This window comes from Balaenoptera acutorostrata, chromosome 3 (assembly GCF_949987535.1).
Source record: "Balaenoptera acutorostrata chromosome 3, mBalAcu1.1, whole genome shotgun sequence".
NCBI lineage: Eukaryota > Metazoa > Chordata > Mammalia > Artiodactyla > Balaenopteridae > Balaenoptera > Balaenoptera acutorostrata.
Genome location: NC_080066.1, coordinates 36,010,501 through 36,033,574, shown reverse-complemented (window position 1 = coordinate 36,033,574; position 23,074 = coordinate 36,010,501). Strand labels below are relative to the sequence as shown.

General features: G+C 45.1%; 1 protein-coding gene across 1 annotated transcript in view; it reads left to right on the top strand.

Annotated features, from left to right (window-relative positions):
- ADAMTSL3 (ADAMTS like 3) overlaps nt 1-23,074 on the top strand; it is a 389,643-nt gene that overhangs the window by 46,177 nt on the left and 320,392 nt on the right. The window contains exon 3 of the mRNA XM_057543842.1: nt 13,805-13,924. Within this exon, the coding sequence (XP_057399825.1) occupies nt 13,805-13,924 (120 nt within the window). The remainder of the gene's footprint in view (nt 1-13,804; nt 13,925-23,074) is intronic.

Below are 23,074 nucleotides of genomic sequence, written 5' to 3'. Positions count from 1 at the left end.
GCACGAATACACCTTCTCGAAATACACTTGCTACCTCTCTCAGAGCCTCCCTTTCCCTCTCCATGCTGGCTGTTGGGGGGAAGGCAATGGTTAAAGTTTTCCACATTGACTCTTTTATCCTGAAGTTATCCTGTGTTTTTTTTTGTTTCTTTTTTAACCCTGGCCTTCATGGGCAGCTGTCTCTGAGGGCCCTTTTAGTTAGCGAGGGGATCACTCTGCATGTCTCTCCTGGGACTGCTTTTGGTTTAAGAAAATACGATGACCCTCATTACAAAGGCTACCAGAGTTTTACTTTTTGACTACTGGGTGTTTTTCTGCTCAGGAGACTTTTTCTAAATTCATACCAACACTATTAATTTAGTAAAATAAAAAATACAGTAAAGAAACAAAAGCCCTGCCCCTTCATCTTCTAGCCCAGTTTTCCTCCTGCCCTGGGGTGTTCTGGAGCTCATTTAGCCCGGTCTCCCCCGTTTAATGATGTGGTAAGACCTGGAGACTGGGAGCCACGGAGTTTCTTGTGGAGGTGGGCTGGACCCCCGGGCTCCCCACCACAAATCTGGCCCCCTTTCTAAACTTGAGCATCCATCACCAGTTATAACAGGTGTCCAGTGTCTCCAAGTTTGTCTGGCTTATGAATGTGACTTTCCACGTATCCGGTACCGTTTGTAAAACTAATCCTATGTTTATTCAGGATTTAAAACTAAGTGACATTTTCATGTCAAACAAATATGGGATGATGTGATTGTGTTTAAAGCATGCAAAAAAATTACGTGTCATTCCATATATCAGTAAGAAATTAAAATTATACCTTAAAAATATACCAACTTAAATCCCTAAACCTGTATTACACCCAACACTTTGCTTGGATCAAACACTGTAGTTTGCATTTCTCCTTTTTTTTTGTTTTTAAACAGAAGACAGTCTGTTTGTAACAATTTCTTCTGATTTATGCCTCCAGTATGGCTTTGGTACCATTGAATTGTAGGGGTTAATGTTAGCATCTTAATTTTATAAAAGCATCACCTTTTGTTTTCAAGAAATCCTTAACATTTTGTGCTAAACCTCCAGAATTTTTTGGTAGTTTATGGAAATTAGAGTGATGCCATTTTATACACATGGAGCAAAGACATCCTGACTGTAAATCACTATCTTCCTATCGCCTTGCTTGTTTAAGAATTCTGAAAGGCAGGAGCATCCAAACAGCAAACTTGGCAGCTCTGCTGATGCGTTAGCACTGAAGACTTCCTGCCCTGCTAAGCTTAGAAAAACAAACCGGCTTAGGCTGAATATAAATGTTTTTCGGAATATGTGCAAACAGCACATTTCTGTCTTTCTCTTCTCTTGGAAGCCTACATTTTGAAAGCCTGTAGGATTTCAGCCACACAGACAAGCTGTTTCCTGAAAGCAAGCAAGCCATGAGGGTGAGAAAGACTTTGAATAAACATGACTATGTCCCCGACATGGTTCTGGACTGTGTCAGGCTGGGTGGTGTCTCCTTGGCAAATCGGGAAGAGCTGGTAATGCTTCTTTTCTTTTCTCTCTTTCCTCCTTTATTTCTTTCCTTCTTCCTTCCTTCCTTCCTTCTGCCCTCCCTTCCCCCACTCCTTCCCTCTCTCCCTCTCCCCCTTCCTTCCTTTCTCCCTTCCTTCCTTCTGCCCTCCCTCCCTCCTTTTCTTCCGTCCTTCCTTCCTTCCTTCCTCTGCCCTCCCTCCCCCCTCTTCCTTCCTTCCTTCCTGCCTCCCTCCCTCCCTCCCCCTCCCTCCCTTCCTTTCTTTCTTTTTCTTTCACTACTGAGTTTGTATAAGCTCGTGTATTGGGATATACACAGATTTGCCTCATGCTTAGTCATGGACTCTGACGTTGGCGACAGACACCATGCCCATGTAATCAATCTGTTGTCCAGTAATGGTGTTTTCTGCATACTTATGCCCGTGCTTGTACTCTTAGGGCCTGGGCGGGGTGGGCTGTGGCTCAGCGGGAGCAGGAGACATTGGAACGGCCCGGGTGAAGTGCTGGGGCCTGGGCTGGCTGCAGGGCAGGGTGGTGAAGCAGACAGGCATTTGGGGCCAAGGAGCAGAGGGTCACGCCGCTGCTGTAGGTAGAAGCAGATGACTCCAGAGCCTGGAAGGTCCCAGCCAGGTTCCTAGAGAGACTCGACACTTTGAAGCCTCCAAGGAAAAGGGCGGGCTCCAACTTGTCTGTTTAGAAAACCAGAAAATAAAACGTGATTCCCTAAGGAACCCTGACCTACGTTGGCTTCCCCTGACCGCTCTATTTAAAAGTGCAGTTTATACCCCAAGCCCCCAGCACTTCCAACCTCTTTTTCCTATATCACATTATATAACTTACTTATGTATTATGTTCATTTTCTGTTTCCCCGAATTAGAGTATAAGCTCCTTGAGAAAAGTGATTTTTGTCTGTTTCGTTGACTGATGAATTCTCCATGTCAAAAACGGCCTTGGTGCCTAGTAGGTGCTTAATAAACAGTTTGTTGACCGGGTGACTGAATAGACCCTGGGCATACTCTTAAGAAGTACCTGAACATTTGATGCATTGGGGAGTCCCTCCCTCCGCCACCTGGGTAAAGTACAATACCGATTTGTACACTATTGATTTTTAATTATTTATTTATTTGTTTTTGGCTGCAGTGGGTCTTCATTGCTGCACGCGGGCTTTCTCTAGTTGCGGCGAGCGGGGGCTACTCTTCATTGCGGTGCGTGGGCTTCTCGTTGTGGTGGCTTCTCTTGTTGCGGAGCACGGGGTCTAGGGTGCGTAGGCTTCAGTAGTTGTAGCACGTGGGCTCAGTAGTTGTGGCTCACGGGCTCTAGAGCGCAGGCTCAGTAGTTGTGGCGCACAGGCCTAGTTGCTCCGTGGTATGTGGGATCTTCCCAGACCAGGGCTCGAACCCGTATCCCCTGCATTGGCAGGAAGATTCTTAACCACTGCACCACCAGGGAAGTCCCTGTACTCTATTTTAAAAGCAAAGATGTCTTGTCTCTGCCAGAGAGGTAATCATGGGTGTCCGTGGTGAAGAGGCTGTCGGAAAATACGTATTTCGCTTTGGGATCAAAGCGCAGATTCCACTGCCCAGACTGGGCCCCACGAGACTGTCTCTCCCTCGACCCTGAATCCCTGTTGGAGTGGAAGTGATGCCTGGGAGGGAATTACAGAGATTCCCCCAGGAAACACCTCACTTCTCCACGGCACTTCTCAGCAACAACAGTTGCTCACGTTCCTCAAATAAATGATCATTCCCTTCTCTGCCGACTGGCTTTTGGGGGGAAGGGCATGACCCCTTACCGGTGTGACTGGACCAGGAGGAGGGGAGGGATTGGGAGAAGGGAAGAGTGGGTAAGGAGTTTACAATTAATTAAGATTTGTGATGACCACCCATCTAACTTTTTTCTTTACCAGTGGAGCCCTGTTCATGGAATACAGTTTTCAATGTTTCCCCCTGAAGTGTTTTAGAGTTATTTCCACATGACATTTTGCTCATTGAGTCTCTTTCCAAGGGGTCAGCTTCCTTCAAGTCCTTGAAAAATGGACTCTTCAATAAAGTTTTGTGGGAGGGGTGGGCTCCAGGGAAAGAGGATCTATATTGTGTATATTGGCAGGGGCAGGCTTTCTTTCCTCTCCCCATTCAGAGTAATGGTCAAGTTTTTAAATAACCCCTTGTGAAATGCCAGCATGTGCTTCAGCCAGAGCATTCTGGTCTTTCTGTGGCAGAGAGAAAATCAGGCATCAGTCATGCAGGGCTCTGTGGGGGTGGAAAGGGCAACCTATGTCAGTTTTTCTAGGAAAGAAAATTAAGTATTGAATGTCTCCTATGCACAAAGCCTGGTGCTGAGGGCTAAAGACGGTTCAGATACATAAAGAAGTATTGTGATTTCATTTTCAGGTTTTCTCCTTTCAGGGAACTGAAAGGTGAAATCTGTTCCAGCAAGATCTTTTCACTGATTACTTTTGGCCCTGCTTGCCAGGGCTGATTAAAGATGTGTGTATGTGTGTGTGTGTTTGTAGGGGAAGGGGAGGGAAGGAGAGAGAAAGAGAGAGAATTTGTGTTTAGTGGCAGATGGAAGACTAGTGCTATGAATGACATTTATAAGATCCACATTCCAGTTTGCTAAAGAGAGCCTTAATATGATAAATTTAAATTCAAGGAAAGACCTTCTCCATGGAACAGCTTGTTCTGAATATGCACACCCACAAGGCATCACCCGCCTTCCAGCACTAAGAGGGATGCAGAAGGGTCTGCTGCTCATAGTTGTTCTGAAAATGTGACTCAGAGTGAAGCTGAAGTTAGAAACGACATGGTATTTTGGCTGAGATGTACTCACACTCAGATGTTCATTCAAACGTTAGGCCTTTCAGCCCAACAAGATCAAGAGAACGTATTCATTAGTTGATGGTAAATAGAAAGGATGAATCTTAAATTCCTAGCATTAACTTTTTTTAAAGACTCAGAAAAATAAATGTGAAAACTCATTTTCTTTCAGCCCACCCTTTCAGCCTTGGCAAAGTAAATACATTTTATATTTAATCAGGAAGTTTGGGGACCCCCAGGACTTTGAAACATCTTGGAATGACAACATCCTACTTGAAAAACCAAAATGATCCTGAAGGTCTCTTTTTGAGTCTTTGTTTCAGATTCAGGAAACAAAATGCACATCCTGCTTCTTGGAACAAAAATGCGTTTGGTATGCTGAATTTAAATAATATTGATTAACTTGATTATTCCCTCATGGACTTTGGAGGGTACAAATTGTAAAGTCTCATGTGTAATTCAGGCTGGGAGCAACAACCCCCAGAGACCCTCCAGAGAATGTATTCCTGGCAGACTGTCCCCAGAGCCTGGGGATTCTCCTGTTCCACCTAGAACACACACTTTCAGACTCACCAAATACTATCATTTCAAAGGACCTTCCACCGGTAGGAGTGGTCCACGCCTCCCATCCTGGTGCTAAGCTCTCTGCTGCAGATCTTGGTTGCCATTAATTGAGATTGACTTCTTATGCATTCGTATTCCTGACAGTGACCGTAACCGTCCTCTGAAGCCCTGTTGTCATGGGGAATTGTTCTGCAATAGTGGCTCAGTGTTGTCCCTTCTTAGCCTTTAGCTTTTGTCCCGACCTAGGAAGATCCGTTGGAATGTCAGTTCTTCCATCTAGCGTCTTACTTCCATGTGTTGTCTGTGTCACGGCAGAATCGGACAAGGTGTTTCTTGAATCCCCAGTGGCCAAGTTGGGGATATATGAAATGAGAAGACCCTAAGTGAGTAAAGTCACTGTCAGCCTGGAGACAGGCTTCTCTTGGCCTGGTAAAGTGCCCAGTTCTCAGCCTTGTTCCAGCTCAGTGTTTGCGGCAGTAACAAGGAGACAGATGGAGAGAGAGCTGCTCAAATTTGGGCTGATGGGAAGCGGGGAGAGAGCGATGCAAAAATTGGTAGATGGAGTCAGGATCCAAAAAGAGCCTTGACAGGCTGAAAGGATGGGCCAGATCTAAAGAGGGCGTGAATGACCGGGGATGGTACAGTCCGGCTCTCGGTCCCGAATACAGATATGGCTTAACAGTGGCAGGTAGGAAAGAGAACTTAGTGATCTTTACTGACCACAGTTCTGTAGAGGTCAGTGGTGTGGTGTTTGGCTGTGTTCACGCTCTGGAGAGAGACGAACGTCCACCTGTAGCGCTCAGACAAGGCTGGGAGAAGGGTTTAAAGTGGCTTGTTGAAATTCAATGAGAATCCCATTGTATTCTTTTTAATGGTGACTGCTCAACCTTCGAGGAGTATTGGGTTCTGTTCTCTATATAGGAACACCCACTTCTCCTCCACTTGTTTCTCCTTCCATGCCATCAGCCAAGTCTTGATAGACATTCTCTATCCTTTCCAGGGTGTAGATGGGGGCTAGGATGCTGAAATCCTGTCCTTGAACCCCCATCCCATACTTACTTCCTCCTGCCAAAGTCAAAGCCTTCAGCTGGAGGGGGAGGTAGATCAGCTGCATCCTCAGGTCCCTGGAGGGGCCGTCTGGATTCCTTCTGACCCTGTCCCCGGTGACTCGGCAGCTGTGGACAGCGATTCGGCAGCTGTGGACAGTGGCTGGTGGGATGATGCATTTTGGCAGTTGCTCTCCTCAGCCCTGGATCTGCGCCCTGGGAAGATTGCACACTTCCTGGTCCGACCTCCCTCCCCCAACCCTGCCGTCAACTCTTGCTGCTGAAGGGGCCTGAAGTCTTTGGTCACCCTGTCCTGTGAGGAACCGCCTGACACCGAGTCTCCCTGACATTTAGGAAGTCAACCCCCAGGTGGTGAGAATGTCAGCGCGTGTTCTTTGCTGCCCGGGGTGCTTGCTTTCTGAAGCTATGAGTCAACTTAGCCATTTCTCCTTCAAGGAAGGTCCAGTTTTTCCAAGACTGTTTTCCACTGAGGGAGCTGGGGGACTGGGATGGGGGTGAACGTTTGCTCAGCAGCTGGGACTTTGTGTGTCCCTAGTTAAATGTCCTGATGTCCTGTGTCTTGGTTTCTTCCTGTGTGAAAAGAGGCTGGTGACACATAGCTCACAGCGTAGCGATGAGGACAGATAGAGGCAGTGTTCACAAATCCTAGCTCATAGTAGATGCTCAATAAACTTGAATTTCCTTCCTTCCCAGCTTTCTCTTCAAAGGGCCTCTATTGAGTCTATGTGCATGACTGTGGAAGATGCTGCAGGAGAAATTCCTGCTCCAAGGTAGGGGTTGGGATTAGACTGTCTCTAAAACTTCTTCCAGTTATATAGCTCTGTGACTCAAATATTTGTCCCTTCCCAAATCCCACTCTGTTCAGATTCTAGAATTCAATTCCCTCTAGGGAGAGGGAAAGGCAGGGGAAGGATGTGGGGGAGGATGACCGAGGAAAGGTACCTCATTCCACCCTTGGGGAGCAATGGGCCACTTCAGACTAGGTTGGTATCTCTGAACTTCCTAGATTCTGACAGACCCCTTTTGCCTTGTAAGAGAGTGAGCTCCCCGTCACTAAAGGTATTCAAGCAGAGGCTGCAGGGCATCTGGCAGGATTGCTGAGGTGGACAGTCTGGATTAAATGACTGAGACGTTCCCTCCCAGCACTGAGCTTTCATGATCATGGGATGCTGCAGGACGGCTCTTCAAACAGGCATGGTGGTGCACCCTCGCCACTATAGAGGGAAAGGACTTGGATGGTACCAGGCTGTAGCCTCGACTCCCAAATGATTGAAAAATTGACTCAGAAGTAAGGATTTTGATAAAAAGAGGTGAATGTAAAATCAGTTTATCAGTAACACGGAGTGTGATGTGAGCCTGGAGAGAATCTGGGCTAGCCCAGGGATTAGCAGCGTTTAACTCCCACAGGAGAATGGGAGTTGGTGAGGAAGAAGGCCCCCTAGTGCATAGCTCAGGTAGTGCAGGCCAGCAGTCTTTCACTCTCATGACCTTACACCAGGCATCTCCCCTGGGGAACGCAGACATGATGGAGACAGTCCTCAGCCCTGTGGAACTTCCTCCAAAATGCTGCACTGAGATGCCTTGGGGGAGAGACAGAAGCCTGGGATAGGAATACAATGAACAAAATGTAGGGCAAACGTTCATCATTTTACCCAGTCGAATTTAAGCAGAGAAAAAAAAAAAGCTCATTGGAGCTTATGAAATGTTTGTAGTTGCTGTTGAAAGTATAGAAGCACAACAGACAAAATACTCTGGGGACTTCCCTGGTGGCGCAGTGGTTAAGAATCTGCCTGCCCATGCAGGGGACAAGGGTTTGATCCCTGGTCCGGGAAGATCCCACATGCCACGGAGCAACTAAGCCCGTGAACCACAACTACTGAGCCCACGTGCCACAGCTACTGAAGCCCGCGTGCTTAGAGCCCATGCTCCGCAACCAGAGAAGCCCCACAATGAGGAGCCCGCGCACCGCAACGAAGAGTAGCCCGCGCTTGCCACAACTAGTGAAAGCCCGAGTGCAGCAACACAGCCAAAAAAGAAAAAAAATTCTGGTAGTTCGAAGAGAATTTAAAAAAATAAAATAAAAGAAGCGCAACAGACAAATAACTCTGATTACAGAGGCTTAGGACTGTCTCCCCTCGCCACAGGAGGCAGCAATTTGGGACGAAATGTGGCTGCACTTTCTTTCAGCAGTAGGGCAGTTGCAGCTGCAGCAGAGCCCAGGAAAGAGAGCCAGCTCAGAGGTGAGAAAGCTGAATGGGGCCGGGGTGGGTGGGGGGTGGTCGGAGAGGGTGATAGAGACAAATGGATGATCTTGGGACCGGGAGTCCCTGGGACCTCGTAGAAGGGTATCCAAGGAGTAGGCGCAGGGGAGATGGAGGCTCCAAGTCTGCTAGGGAGCATGGCCTGATGAAGGCTTATGTGGGCCAAGGGCCCTCATCTGGACAAAAGCCAGAGCCTCCGCAATCAATTTGGATCCCATTCCTCTTCCTTCTCAGGGGTTTTGCACCCGTAGTTACCTCTTCTGTCTTCTCCATTCTCTCTCTTGCTACTGGATGATTCCTGTAAGCAAACAAACGTGCTCCAGTGTCTCCTATCTTTAAAAATTCTACCTGCGATTCCACGTTTCCCTCCAGCTATGGCCCCTTTCTGAGTCTCTCATCACGGTCTCTACTTCCTCTTCTCCCATTCACCTCTCAAAACCATGACGGTTGTCCCTGCCGCATCACCGTAACTACTCTTGTCAAGGTCAACAGTGACCTCCTTGCTGCCAGATCCAATGGACACGTCTCTGGCCTCATCTCAGTCTCTTAGCAGCATTCAAGACTGTTGGTCACTCTGATGCTGAATCCTTCCATGACCCAATATTTGTCTTTTTTTTCCTTCATTCTACTCTGATTGATTATCATTTTTAGTCTCTTGCTTGCTCCTCCTCTTCTACTCACTTTCAGATATTAGACTTATTTATTTTTTTAATTTTTAATTTTATTTATTTATTTTGGCTGTGTTGGGTCTTTGTTGCTGTGCACAGGCTTTCTCTAGTTGCGGCGAGGGGGGCTACTCTTTGTTGCGGTGCGCAGGCTTCTCATTGTGGTGGCTTCTCTTGTTGTGGAGCACGGGCTCTAGGCACGCGGGCTTCAGTAGTTGTGGCACGCAGCCTCAGTAGTTGTGGTGCACGGGCTTAGGTGCTCCGCGGCATGTGGGATCTTCCCCGACCAGGGATCAAACCCGTGTCCCCTGCACTGGCAGGTGGATTCTTAACCACTGTGCCACCAGGGAAGTCCTCAGTTATTAAAATTATTGAGGGCTCCAGACAAAGCCGTCTTGTCCGCCAAACTCATTCTCTAGGGAGGGTCCTTTCCAGTATGATGCTGTAAATATATATGTGTAGGAAATGAAAACGATGTCTTCCAAATTTCTGTCTTTAGCCTTAGACCTCCGTTATGAGCTCCAGACTTGCATATTGAACAGCCAGCTCAAGCTTTCCACATGGATGGATGTCTCATACACATCTCAGACTTAATGTGACCCAAACAGACCCAAACTCTCTGCCCCTCCCCAGCAGATCCCTTCCTGCCTCAGGGCAACCCACCCATTGAATCTTTTTTTTTTCCTTAAAGAACTTTTCTTCTTACTATTTAAATCTCTTATTTATTTATTTATTTAAGCTGCGCTGGGTCTTAGTTGCTGCACGCGGGATCTTTGTTGCAGCATGCGGGATCTTTAGTTGCGGCATGCGGACTTTTAGTTGTGGCATGCGGACTCTTAGTTGCAGCATGCAAGTGGGATCTAGTTCCCCGACCAGGGATCGGACCTGGGCCCCCTGCATTGGGAGCGCAGAGTCTTACCCACTGGACCACCAGCAAAGTCCCTCATACTGAATCTTCTGTAGCCTGTTGCTCAAGCCCAAACCCGGAAGTCATCCTTGATTCCTTGCTTTTTCTCACCTGTCAGTAACTTCTAGTCTATCTACCTCTCTCCTTCACCACAGCCATCCTCCCAGTCAAAGGAATCATCCCTTCTCAACTGGATTAGTGCAACGGCCTTCTAATTGATCTATATGATTCCATCTTGCATCCTCCTAACCTATCCTCCCCAAAGCAGTCAGTGTTAACTGACATCTATAGTTCTTCAACTCCTTGCCATGACCTGTAAGGCTTTGAATGTCCCAACTCCTCCTTTCTCTCTTATTTCCATTTCATGCACTCTCTTCCTTGTTCACACTGGATCCAGCCGCACTGACTTCCTTTCTGATCTGCAGTCCCACTGACGGGCTTCCCACCTTAGGGCTTTTGTACTTGCTTTTCTTTTCATCATGAATGCTCATCCTTGGCTCTTTGAGTGACTGGTTCCTTATTACCTGTTAGGTATTAGCTTAAATCTTGTCTTCTCAAGGATGCCTTCCTGATCTTCTTATCTAAAGTTAAACAACCCTCTCCCAACCTTATTCTCATATCCCCCTGTTTATTTCCTTTATAGCACTTAGAGCTTTAATTTTCTTGTTTATGAATTTGTTTGCTTATTTTATTATGTATCTCTTCCCACTAGAGTATAACCTTCATGAAAAGAGGGACCTTATCTTTCTTGTACGTCATTGTATTCATAGCACTTAGAACAGTTTCAGGCATGTAGTAGGTGCTCAATAAATATGTGTTGAATGTATGGTCAACTAAAGATAAGCATCATACTGGGAGGCCCTGTGTATTCAGGGAGCTGATTTCAGGTGTTGATCCTAGGCTGCTCCCAGCCCCCACTCTTTGGTAAAACGATCTGTGTCTTTGCACATGGCCACTAACATGTTCCAGCCCTGGCTCCTGCTCTATGGTGTTTGGCAGGTCTCTTCACTTTCAGAGCCTTAGTTTACTCATTTCTAAAAAAAAGGAGTTTGACCTGGATGACTTCTAAGGCTTCTTCAGGCCTTTAAAACTATGATTCTACCATCTCTGAAGCCAATAGAGGCAAACAACAACAACAACTAACTTTTATCGATTCTTCGCTAAGCATTTTGGTAATCAGTGTCCATGAATTACGTTAAGATAGAATCCATTCTTTACCAGCAGTTATATAAAATTTGGCCCTGAGGTTTACCTAGATGTGTTTTTATCCTTGGTGAGAAGAGCGATACTTTTACACATACTCAAACTTCCTAGGAAACATACAGAGACAAACATTTTACCATCAAATTCACCTCTTATTTTCACGTGGAAGTTTTTATTCCCGCCTCACCTTTTTAAACCCTGATAAATACAATGTAAAGTTTGGAACAGTGGCTCACAAAGTGGAAGGTAATCAGCTATAGTTATAATCAAGTCATAAGTGTCTGCTGTTTTTTTCCCACACTAATGAATACGGAGGGCTGGAAAGCTTTACTACCAGGAAGACTTTTTGCTTTTTCTGATATTTCATGCAGAGCCCCATAGAACACTGCTAAAGCGTGTGAGAGTCCGGTTGTCTCTGTGGAGGCTATGGCATTAGCTCCCCTTCCTTTTCCTCCCAAGGTCACTTAGGAACAATCTCCAGCACTTATCAGAGAGCTGGCCAGCCAGGTCTGACAGAAGTATTCTGTGCCCTTGCCTGGGCCTGATCAGACCTCCTTTCCAGGCTCTTGACACCGTGGCTTTGCTGTGGACCTCAGGGTGACCATGCTAACTTTTAGAGCAGAGCCTCCCCACAGGAAGGTGACATAACAGAGAAAACCTCCACAGAACACCCGGTGGTGGTCTGAACACTGGGGTGACAGACCCGTGTGAAGGGTGGCTTCACAGTGTAGCAAGATAGAACATCCACAGGCGTTTTTCCAATTTCCCGCACTCAGGTAGGAGTCACTGGGCCTCAAGCAAGCCATTCAGAAGGAGGGCAAAGGAGATCTGGGGCTGCAGGGCTCTGGGAAGATTCCTGTCTCTCGCTTGGTGCTGAGCCCCTCATGTGAATGAAATTTAATGAGAAAATCTTGAAATTCTTTGAACCAGGGTAGGGCTAACCAAAACACAGACTTACCTGTTCGAAGTGCCTTAACAAAGCTATCACATCTTGATTTCTTTTTTTTAACGTGTAACATTCAAATGGCTGTTTTTGCTTTAACCGCAGTTCCTGCTGCAGTTTGGAATTGTGACCCCCGGTGGAGCAGAGGTGTTAGAGGGGTAATTTTATTCCCCACTCCTCCTATTTGCAGAAAATGATTTCCTCGGAGTTACACCCGTGGCCTCTCACTCTGTTTCTTGCTCACTCCTTCTGGAGCAGGGGGAGTGAGGTTCCCTGTTGGGGGCAGAGTCATGGACCCGTGTTTTTGATCATGTGGGGCTAAGCACTGGGGGTTCCATCTCCTTTATCTCGTTCCTCCTTGAACCAATCAAGGCAGTGATCCGAATAAGCCCTCTACATGCTCCAACATCCCTTGGATGGGGGCGTGGCAAGTGTTGGTAGCAAGTCCATTGGGCCATTGTGTCCAAGCCATATTCTCCAACAGATGATGTCCTTCCTGTCTCCCCTTGACCCCAACAAATGGGGCTTACGTCTATGGATTCAGATGCCAGGGCATGAGCTTTCCTTGAATCCAATGGAGTCTTTCTGCAAAATCCATGTTTATTGAATCTTGGATTTTTTAATATAAACATACAAAGCATTATGAGAAAAAAGTCTCAAAGGAAATACATCAAAACAATTAAAAGTGGTTATTATAGGTTGGAGTATTTATGGGCGGTTTTAATTTTCTTTTGCACTCATCTAAATTTTCTAAAGTTTCTGGAAGGAACATGCACTTCTGTTATAGTATGGAAAATATAAGTTTGTTTCTCACTCTTTCACCAAACAATCAAAAACAGAAAGAAAGAAAGAAAAGGAAAGAGAAAGAAAGCACATCCTAGAAACAATGGATTTGTAACAACAGAACTTAAGCAAGTTAACCTCACCGTGGCTGCATTGCTGGAAGGTTGTGGGCCGGAGGAAGGAACAGGTGTCACGGAGTAAATACTGTGTGAGCTGATTTGAGGTGGCCCAGGGTGCTATCCTGGTCTAACAGCCCCTCAACACAGATACCTGGTGTGTCTCACATGGCCTTTGCCAAGAGAGGGCACTTCCCTTTTTTAAAAAAATTTTTATTGAAGTATAGTTGATTTACAATGTTGTGTTAATTTCTGCTGTGCAGCAAAGTGACTCAGTTATACATATATATATATATACAGATATATATGTGTATATATACACATATCTGTATATACATATATACAGATATGTGTATATATACACATATATATGCATTCTTTTTTATATTCTTTTCCATTATGGTGTATCACAGGATATTGAATACAGTTCTCTGCGCTATACAGTAGGACCTTGTTGTTTATCCATCCTATATATACTAGTTTGCATCTGCTAATCCCAAACTCCCAATCCATCCTTCCCCCACCTTCCTCCCCCTTGGCAACCACAAGTCTGTTCTGTATGTCTTTTGAGTCTGTTTCTGTTTCACAGATAGGTTCATTTGTGTTGTATTTTAGATTCCACACATAAGTGATATCATATGGTATTTGTCTTTCTCTGTTTGACTTACTTCACTTAGTATGATAATCTCTAGGTCTAATGCCATTTGAAATAATGCAAATGGCATTATTTCATTCTTTTTTATGGCTGAGTAATATTCCATTGTGTATATGTACCACATCTTCTTTATCCATTCATCTGTCGAGGGACATTTAGGTTGTTTCCACGTCTAGGCTATTGTAAATAGGCACTTCCCTTTTCTTGGTACAGCCTTTTGGTGGGTGGATTCTCTTGGACTCACCCTTTTCAGAGACTGCCTGTTGGGAGTCCTTACTGGGGCCTTATTTGTAACCAAGTGATCTTGCCTTTCAGACCACAGCAGAGAAGTCTCCTGGGGCCTATTTCCTTCCTGAGTTTGCACTCTCCCCTCAGGGAAGTTTTCTGGAAGATACAACAGGGGAGCAGTTCCTCACGTACCGCTATGACGACCAGGTAAGAACTTCATTAAAGAGCCTATTTTTGGCTTTGCCATTTGCCAATGGGCAGGAAACGGTTTCTCAAAAATAACTTCAAAATAATTATATTTCCTCCTTGTCACCACTTATATAATAGACCCATTACACCAGGAAGGACCCTAAGACTCTGGGCTGTTCACGCTTGCATGTAGCTTCCTGCACAGTGTGTGGTTCTCGCCCTGGTTGGGGCATTGCCTTGAGTGACACATTCTCTTATTTTTCATCAGAAATATTTCCATATTAATATAAATATTTAAATTCGTTCATTTCAGCTATTGCCAAATTCATCATGTAATTCTGAAGTTATCCAAAAGTTCTGTTTTCTGATTAAGCTTTACTTTCTTTGCCCTCTTAGCTCTTACTTTATTTCTTTTACCAGCACCAAAACTTTTCTTTTCCAAGCCCATTTTCCAGAAAGGGAAAACACATGCGTGCCTCTGTGTGAGGGCGCGTGTGTGTGCACAGGCGTGTGTGTTTAAATCACTGCACGAAACCCGACTGGAGAGTGAGGCCATGCTTGGCTGAGATGGAGAAACCGCACACTCACGGCTGTGACCCTCCATTCTCGATTCACATTGATGCCCTAACAGCGTGGAAGATGACATATGTCTTTGAAATCACTCGCAACTCGTTTGAAACAGAGAATGTCAATTTTGCCAAAGGCAGAGGTTTCTAGCTGATAGGGCCTGAACTTCTGAGGCAGTGGTGCAAACTGGGTTAGGATTTAGGATGATGAGTGACGCGGAAAGATCTGGTAGACCTTGGCACCTAAGGGGCCAAGCGTGGGTGAGGAATGGGGCAAGAATGTCTTCTCACGGGACATGACGGGGTGGAGGAAGATGGCCCAGGGGCCGAGGTCTGCTGTGCTCTCCTGATCTGTGTGGTCAAGGCTGGTGAGTTCTGGCTTGAGTTGCGCAGGGCCTAGTTAGGGGGTGAAAGATATTGCTCGGAAGGAGCGGCTCTGGGAAGGTCAGTCTGCCAGCATGGGTAGATGTAAGATGTGACAGCAGGGAGTGGTACGCGGCTCTGGGGCTGGCTTGGAGGTGGGCAGAGTGCAGATGAGGCTGGGAGGAGGATTAAAGTCTCCGGCAGCGTAACTGGTTGATGAACGATGGAGCATGGAGGGCGGGTAGGGACATCTATTGCAGGGTGCTCTGTATCCCAGCTCAGGGGGAGGCACCATTGATTTTGATCCTCAGCGTCTACTGAGTGACCTGTGCTTGGTACATTGAGCTCTGGAGCTGGGATTGGGGTGAGGGGCAGGCCGTGAACCAGTGCACCCAGCTGTGAGCAGGATGCTATCCAGGTAGTCAGGGGCAGGGGTGGGATGAGACCAGTTTTTTTTTTTTTTATCAAAATTGTCAACATCGATCATTTAAGTTCCCTGAATAGCGAGTCCACAAATAGTTATTACAGGGAGCAGGGGTGGGGTGGAAGATGATTCGATATTCACGTTATAGACCCCAGTTAGTCCTTTGGACAGGCATTTGAGCCTGGTTGCTAAGAGGGCCTAAACCATCACATTGCCTTTTGACCTTCTCCCTGATGGATTTTTAGAGGGCCTATGATTTATGGCTCCTTTTAATCAAGAAATTAATGCTCTAACAGGTTTTCATATGAGAGCTTCAGAGAAACTGAGGAGGCAGTGAAGGATAGAAGAGAGTGTCTGGAAAATCACGAGCTCCGTGTTTTTTTATTTATTTATTTATTTATTTATTTATTTATTTATTTTTGGCTGTGTTGGGTCTTCAGTTCGTGCGAGGGCTTTCTCCAGTTGCGGCAAGCGGGGGCCACTCTTCATCGCGGTGCGGGGACCGCTCTTCATCGCGGTGCGCGGGCCTTTCTCTATCGCGGCCCCTCCCGTCACGGGGCACAGGCTCCAGACGCGCAGGCTCAGCAATTGTGGCTCACGGGCCCAGCCGCTCCGTGGCATGTGGGATCTTCCCAGACCAGGGCTCGAACCCGTGTCCCCTGCATTAGCAGGCAGATTCTCAACCACTGCGCCACCAGGGAAGCCCGAGCTCCGTGTTTTTTAATTAAAGAGTGGTTGATGCCTTCTCCAGGTTCTGCAGATAAATGATATTTAATATAATAACAATATAAAAGCTAGCAAAAGAGGAAAGTAAGCCCCTTTAGTCTTTCCAAAAGGCCTAAAGCAGATGTTAAAAGTGTGTGGCACGCCGTGGAAATTTTGTCCTGGGACACAGTGTTCCAGAGAGCCCCAGTGAATAGCATATGAAAACATTCTGTGTTGGCCCCCACTGTGTATTTCTTTTAAGGGAAAGGAACAAGGTCAAACTATAACAAGCCAATAATAGCACCTACCCTCTGCTACTAAAGGCAAAGAAAATAGGCCTTTGTACCAAACTAGGTGTATCTGTTGAATGAATCTCAAGAATGTAATCATCTAGAGACTGTTAACCCATCAGCCCAAGGCTTGATTCTCTTTTCTCTTAATGCTGAGTGTGCAGACTGCACTGTTATATCAGGGAGCTTCTTAGGCTCAGGGGAGAAGTTAGATCAAATATGACTCAGTTTGAAAACTCCCCCTATCCTGTAACATACCATAAAATGTGAAGAACATCTAAGAACGTAGACTCAGGAGTCAGACTGCTTTGGATTTGAACTCCTTTTCTGATGTTTTATTTGCTGTGTGACTTCCGACAAGTTACTTCACTTCTCTGTGGCTCAGTTTTGTCATCTGTGAAATATATGATGGTGTCAACCTCACGGAAATGTTTTAAGGATTAAAGGAGATAATTCATATGTCTCCCTGCACAGGTTCTGGAGCATATAAGCCCTTAATCTAGCTATTGTTATTGCTAGTAGTATTATTTGCAAAGACTCAATTCAGAGAATCTCAGATATTCTTATGCTAAAGAAAAGGAAGAAGCATATTCTCCATTAATATCAAAGGACCTCACACAATATGTTCAATTTTTTATTAAGGTATAACAAGCATGTAGTAAAGTATACCCATATCTGAAGTGTAGAACTTGGTAAGTTTTTAAATAACTTTACACCTCTGTAGCTACCACCCAGATCCAGCAATTAAACATTCCCAGCACCCTAGGAAGCTCCTTGGGCCCCTTCTGGTCAATATCCCTCACCCAAGAAGTAACCACCATCCTGACTTCTATCACTCTTATAGATTCGTTTTGGTTTTTACTTTTATTTTTTATGTAAATGGAATCATACAGCACACACTCATTTGTGTTTGGCTTCTTTCACACATCATGATGTCTGAAGGGTTCAACCAAGTTGCTGGATCCAACATAATTTATTTAGGGTTTAATGTCTGTCTGTTGCGCTCTTTGGAACGAACTGTCTCATGTTGGAACAGATCGCAGCATGTTGGGTGGCATGCAGCATTGTTCTTGCACAGAAGTTCCCGGGTTGTCCCTCAAAGGTTTTCAGGGCAGCCCCTCCAAAGATTCCATACCGGGAGTGTGGTGGAGGCGGTTTTCCAGAGTAGCCTTTGTTCCATCCCAGCAGATGCTGGCATTTCATGGTCAGAAATAGGTATAGGTCTGTGTGAGTTGCCACCCAGGGCAGTCAGTGTCTGTGCTGTCATGTCGCTTAAGTACACCTACCTGTGGGGTTTGCAAGTATGTGCCAAAGGCACTGTCCTGCTGTCCCAACGGCCTGAAATCAGAGTGACAAAAGTGCTTATGCTGCGGGCGCTGCTGTCTGGTTACTGAAGTTGTTGGGTCAAAACTGGGTTCACTAGGAACTTCCTACCTATCAAATACTCATTTGATAAAATGGGAAGCAAGCAGATGGTGTGTTTGCTCTCTTCGACGACCCCTGTAGGACTTTTTTTTTTTTTTTAATTTAAGAACATTTTTATTGAAGTATAGTTGATTTACAATATTGTGTTAGTTTTAGGTGTACAGTAAAGTGATTCAGGTGTATATATCTATTATTTTTTTCAGGTTATTTTCCACTATATGTTATTACAAAATATTGAATATTGTTCCCTGTGTTATACAGTAAATTCTTTTTTTTTTTTTGACTTTTATTTTTTTATATAGCCTGTAGGACTTTTTAAAGTATTTTATTCTGGTGTATTTTCATGAAGACCTTCAGGTCACTCTTCAAATGTCTCCTGGATTAGGTGTCTGGAAAACTAATAACCCTGAGGCCAGTAAAGCACAGCTGTGATGTAGGCTGTGTTTAATGAGTCACATAAAAGGCACACTGTGGATTATACAGGGGGCTGAGGTGGCTTCTAGTGAAGAAAGCCATTCTGAAGCCAACTGGGTAGCAGTGCGGTTCAGTGCACACAGGACTAGTCAGACAGCCTTTGTATTGCTTCTGCCACTAATTGGCTTGTAATTTAACAAAGTTATCCAACATCTTTGGACCGCAGATGCCTCATTTGTCTTGAGAAACAAAGCGACCATATTTCATGATCCGAAATCCTTCCCCCCAAAATAGTCTATTTTTCGAAACTACAAAATGATTATTCTACATTGCAGAGTGTTAATTGGATCATTCTGATTATCGAGGCAGGCTTGCCAGCAATGCAGTAAACTGTTACTTAGAGAATCATAGAATTTTACAACTGGTGGAGACTTTGGCTCAAATGCCTCATTTTACAAGTCAAGAAAACAGAGCCTCTGAATATGCAAATAACTTACTCAAGGACACCCGGATGGTTATGTGAAAAAAACTAAAACTTACACTCCACACCTCAGGCTCCCCGACTCTGAGATACATCCAGTTGCTTCTCTCAGAAGAATCGCCTAGAAAATTATCTCTTTTCCCAAAAAATCCCGATTCCACTGTTATGGTGAATAGGGCTTTGGAGACCTTAGTAGATCCAAGGGAATGATTTCATATTCATGGGTTGCTTCATCATCAGCTCATTCTTAACTCCTTCGGGAATTTGGAATTAACCATTCTGATAGCATTTATATGGAGAATTATTATCACAGTAGGAATGACATTGTTTTCAAGTTCTGGGTGAAACGTGGTAGCGGAGATGAAAAGGGCACCGACTTCCCATGTAGTGAGCAGATCCTTGGAATGAAAGCGTTCTGACATTCGGTTGCATCCGTGGTACAAGGTAGTTAAAATGTGTTAGTTTGGGATGACTTGCTAAGGAGCTTGTGGTGGAAAGCCCTGTTAGGCAGCCAGCCTCTGGGGTAGATTCTTTGGTCATTCCTCATGGTGGTTTTAGAGTTTTGTCCCCCAGAGGACCTGTTCACAGGCAAGCAGCTGAGTGTTGGCCGGTTCTAGGAAGTGGAGTCTTGAATTCTGCAGTTTGTTCTTTCTCCCATCGCTGATGAGGCAGAACTGAGAGCTGCTCAGTGTCTGCCTAAGTCTCTTTCTGGGAAAGAGGATGGCGAGTCTTCCCATCCTGCCCTTCAGCTCACTGAAGCTTTAGACGTGGGGCTTCATGAGTTGTCATGGGACTGACTTAAAAGTCTGTCCCAGGATTCGTGTTTCTCCGTTGAAAGTCATTTCTTTTCTTTTCTTTTTTTTTTTTTTAAATGTTAGGGGATCTCCTTGTTTTGCACAAATATTCTTTTCTTTTTGTGTCTTATTTTTTTAGCGTTTGTTAGGTGCAGGGAAATGTGGAAGGTACATCTTCCCAGATTTTGTGGATTGGCTATAATGTGCTTCCTCCTTGTGGGCAGCCATGGTGGGATAAAGGGGGTTAAGCACACTTAGAAATTCATGCCCATGTGCATTTTCCTGTGGTCCAAGGATTGTCTTTTCGTGTGCACATGTTGATGTAATGTCTACCTTGCCACCTTAGGCTACAAAGCACCAAAAGGCTGAAAAACAAAAACAAAAACAAAAAACACCCAAAGCATTAACTTGAATTCCAGGCATGTGGGATAAGGCTGGGTGTTCATTTAGTGGTAGGTTCTGACTTTCCTAAAACTAACCTAGGGTAAATTCTGACATAAGCTTGCGGACATTTGGAAGAGAACGACCTTGATTTCATGTCGCAGAGGTCCTTTTATACTGTCTATACCCATCATCCTTTCTCCCCTGTTACCTTCTGTCTCCCCTGTAACTCCAGGTAAGGAGCCCCTGGCTGATCTGGCATTTGTTTTGTCTCTTTCTGCCCACGTTTAAGTGGATTCAAGATGTTTTTTCAAGTTAACATTGCTGTTAGCTATACTCTGATCTACCGTTGCTTTCAGCGACCTTGATTTCCAAATTCTTATTGTCTCCTGCTGCTTCCTCCTCCTCCTTTTAGCTCTTAAAATCTGACTTCCAGTATCTCCTACTTCCACACCCCCCCTCACCTTAGACAGGCATCCTTTTCAAGAATTTCACTTTCTTTCCTGAAGTCAAATCCAGGGTTTGGTGCAAATCATTCTACATCTGTAAAATGCTATGTTTGTAAAATTCTGTGTTTGTCAGAATCCTAAGGCCTTACGACGTCATCAGTGGAGTCATAGTTGATTCTTTGCTTTCCTCCCCTGGATGCCGTTGACTGCTTACTTGTGTGATTTCTCGTTTCAAAACGCCTCTCCAATTTGTATTTTCTTTACTGTTTCCATCACCAGGGAGGTAGAGGGCTGGATGTGCGGCCCAGCCCTGACAGGCATCTGGAATTGTAGCATGACAGAGTTGGAAGGAAGTTTAGGGACTCTGTTTTTTCAGGTGAGGAATCTGAGCCCCAGAGAGGAACAGTGTCTTACCCAAGATCACACAGCCAGGCAGTAGCAAAGCCAAGTGCCTGTTCTTTGCCCTGAAGCTCAGTTAAGACATTTTTACATCTAATCTGCGGGAAGGAAAAGTATGAGAGCAATGTTTAAATGAATTTTTAATACGAGTCGTAACAATAATATATTAATAATGAAGGCTTTGTGTAGTCTTCTTTCTAAACTTCTTTTAAATGTCTTTTTTTCTTCAACGATTATGACAAACCAAATTTTCCTCTTCCTTATTTAATTATTGATTTATGCATTCTTTCTAAGGACAAGAAATCTGTTTGCTGTGAGTCCATCTTTCTCAAAGTAACTTCTTCCGAACTTTTCATGAATATCTTGGCCGGGAGCTTCATTGTGGTTAAACTGTTGGCAGGCTTCAGAAATATCACTTGATGTTTCCAAGTTATTTATGTAATAGTTTTTAACTTGGGAAGTATATACCAACTTCTGAAGTTTCTAGTGAAGGGAAATGGCCTTAGCCCTCGGACATATAGGGTACTGTCATTGTCTTTGGGGATCTAGATCACATATTCTCCACATAGGAGAGTTTTCTGTGTTGTTTCTGGCCTATGTGTAAAATGTTTTTAAGCAGCGAGCCATTTGAGTTTGAATAGTTCATTCCTTTGTTAGTGAGTAATGTTGGTCAAATGTAGTTACGCTCCTTCGATATTCCAAAGATTTAGCGATCTAATGAGGAGGCGAGCTCATGGTCTGTTAGGAGAAGACAGGAACACACTGATTGGAATGACTTGTCCTCGATTCCTAGTTCAGGCGCGCTGCAAATACACGAACACTGCGCACGCAACCGTACGTGCTGTTCTGATCGACTTTGGCACACGTGGAGTCTGAATTTCATTATCATCGAGCGTTTCACACATCAGCTCGCTCTCAAGCATAAAAGAATTAGGTCTGTTAAATGGAGAGTCAGTTCCAGCCTCTGAAACATGCAAACATTCTCCTCTTCTAACACTGTCTTCCTTGACTCATTTTTGGGATACCGTGTCATTTTTCAAATCACTTTCATCAGGTGTGTTAAATGGTAGATACAAGCTGGTGAAGTTCAAAACGGTCCCAAATGCAGTATCCCCTACACGTCCCTCACTGCAGTCAGGATTGCTGAGAGACAGGGCCCTTGCTGGCTGTGCCCAGACTTCTCTTCTCTCTGACATCTGGCCAGTCCCTGCCCAGAGATGTTCCAGGTCTTCAAGCACTTTGAGACTAGGTCACTTCCAGTCATTCTACTGTGTCACCCTCAATCCTTGGATGAAAGAAAGCAAGTGGGCCCCCCCCCTCTGCTCTGCTCCGAAATGCGTGTTTCTCTTAAATGAATGCCAGGGCTTGCATTCTGTTGTGGTCTCTCTTCTTCAGGCATAGCAAAGGGAGTGGGTTTTATTGGTGTCTTGCTATCTTGGGCCAATGCTGGGCTAGGGCCAGGAAGCTCGCCTTGCAGGCTTGCTATGAGGGTGGGGAGTAAATGGCAGGTGGAGGACTCACGGGAAGCATGTTATTTCTTTTGTCAAGGACGACAGAAGATTGAGAGAGCTACAAAACAAAGGTGAGTTGATTTGCTGGCCGGCCGAGAGAGAGCCATGTCAGGCAAGAAAGGACTTTGCTGATTTTCTCCAAACTGAAGTTGGAAGGGCTAGATGTCGAGGCAATAATGGAATTTTTTTCCCTATCATGAGGGATTTTAAGCATTATGTTTTGATTGGCTTATTTCGAGTTTGGAAATGTTTCTTTCTGTTGGGCCAATTCTGGCCTACATCACAAAAGTGCAGGCATGCTTGCAAAGAGGTTCCTGATGGGCTAAGGCTCTGTGAGGTTTGGGTCATTCCATGAATGCTTTTGTCTGCTCATGTTTGAAGCTTCGTCAGTCTGCACTGTGTTTTCTTGGGTGTGGTCTTTGGGTAGTGAAGGCATTCTTGAGGGCTCTTCCAGGTGGTAGGGAAATGGTTCTGGCACGTGGATGCCTGAGGCCGGTTGGAGAAGTACCTTGAAAGTGTCTATAGTGTTATTCTCTATCTTACCTTTTATGATACTTGTAATATGAGTCTCGTGTCAACTTTCGTAGGTGGCCAACTGTCCTAGTTTTCTTGGGACTGAGATAATCCAGGCAAACTGGAACAGTTGATCACCCAACTTTCCAGGCCGGACTTTTCTGTGCACTCTTGGGCTGGAGTTACCAATGGAGATCAGTGGCCCTGAGGTCGAGGTGCTGCTGGCTACTGTGCTTGGTGGGACATTCCAAGGGCAAGTGGGGGACAAGGGTGTAGGTGTTAGGGATGTCCCATTTGGACATTCTCTCGGCATTGCCTTCCAGTGAATTTCCAGGTCTGGTTTTATTAATGAAGCTTTCATGTGTCCATTCACTTGGGTCTTCTCCATCTGCCGTCTTTGCACAAATTGTCCCAGTTGCTTGGAACATCCTTCTCTGCTTCTTATCACCCCGC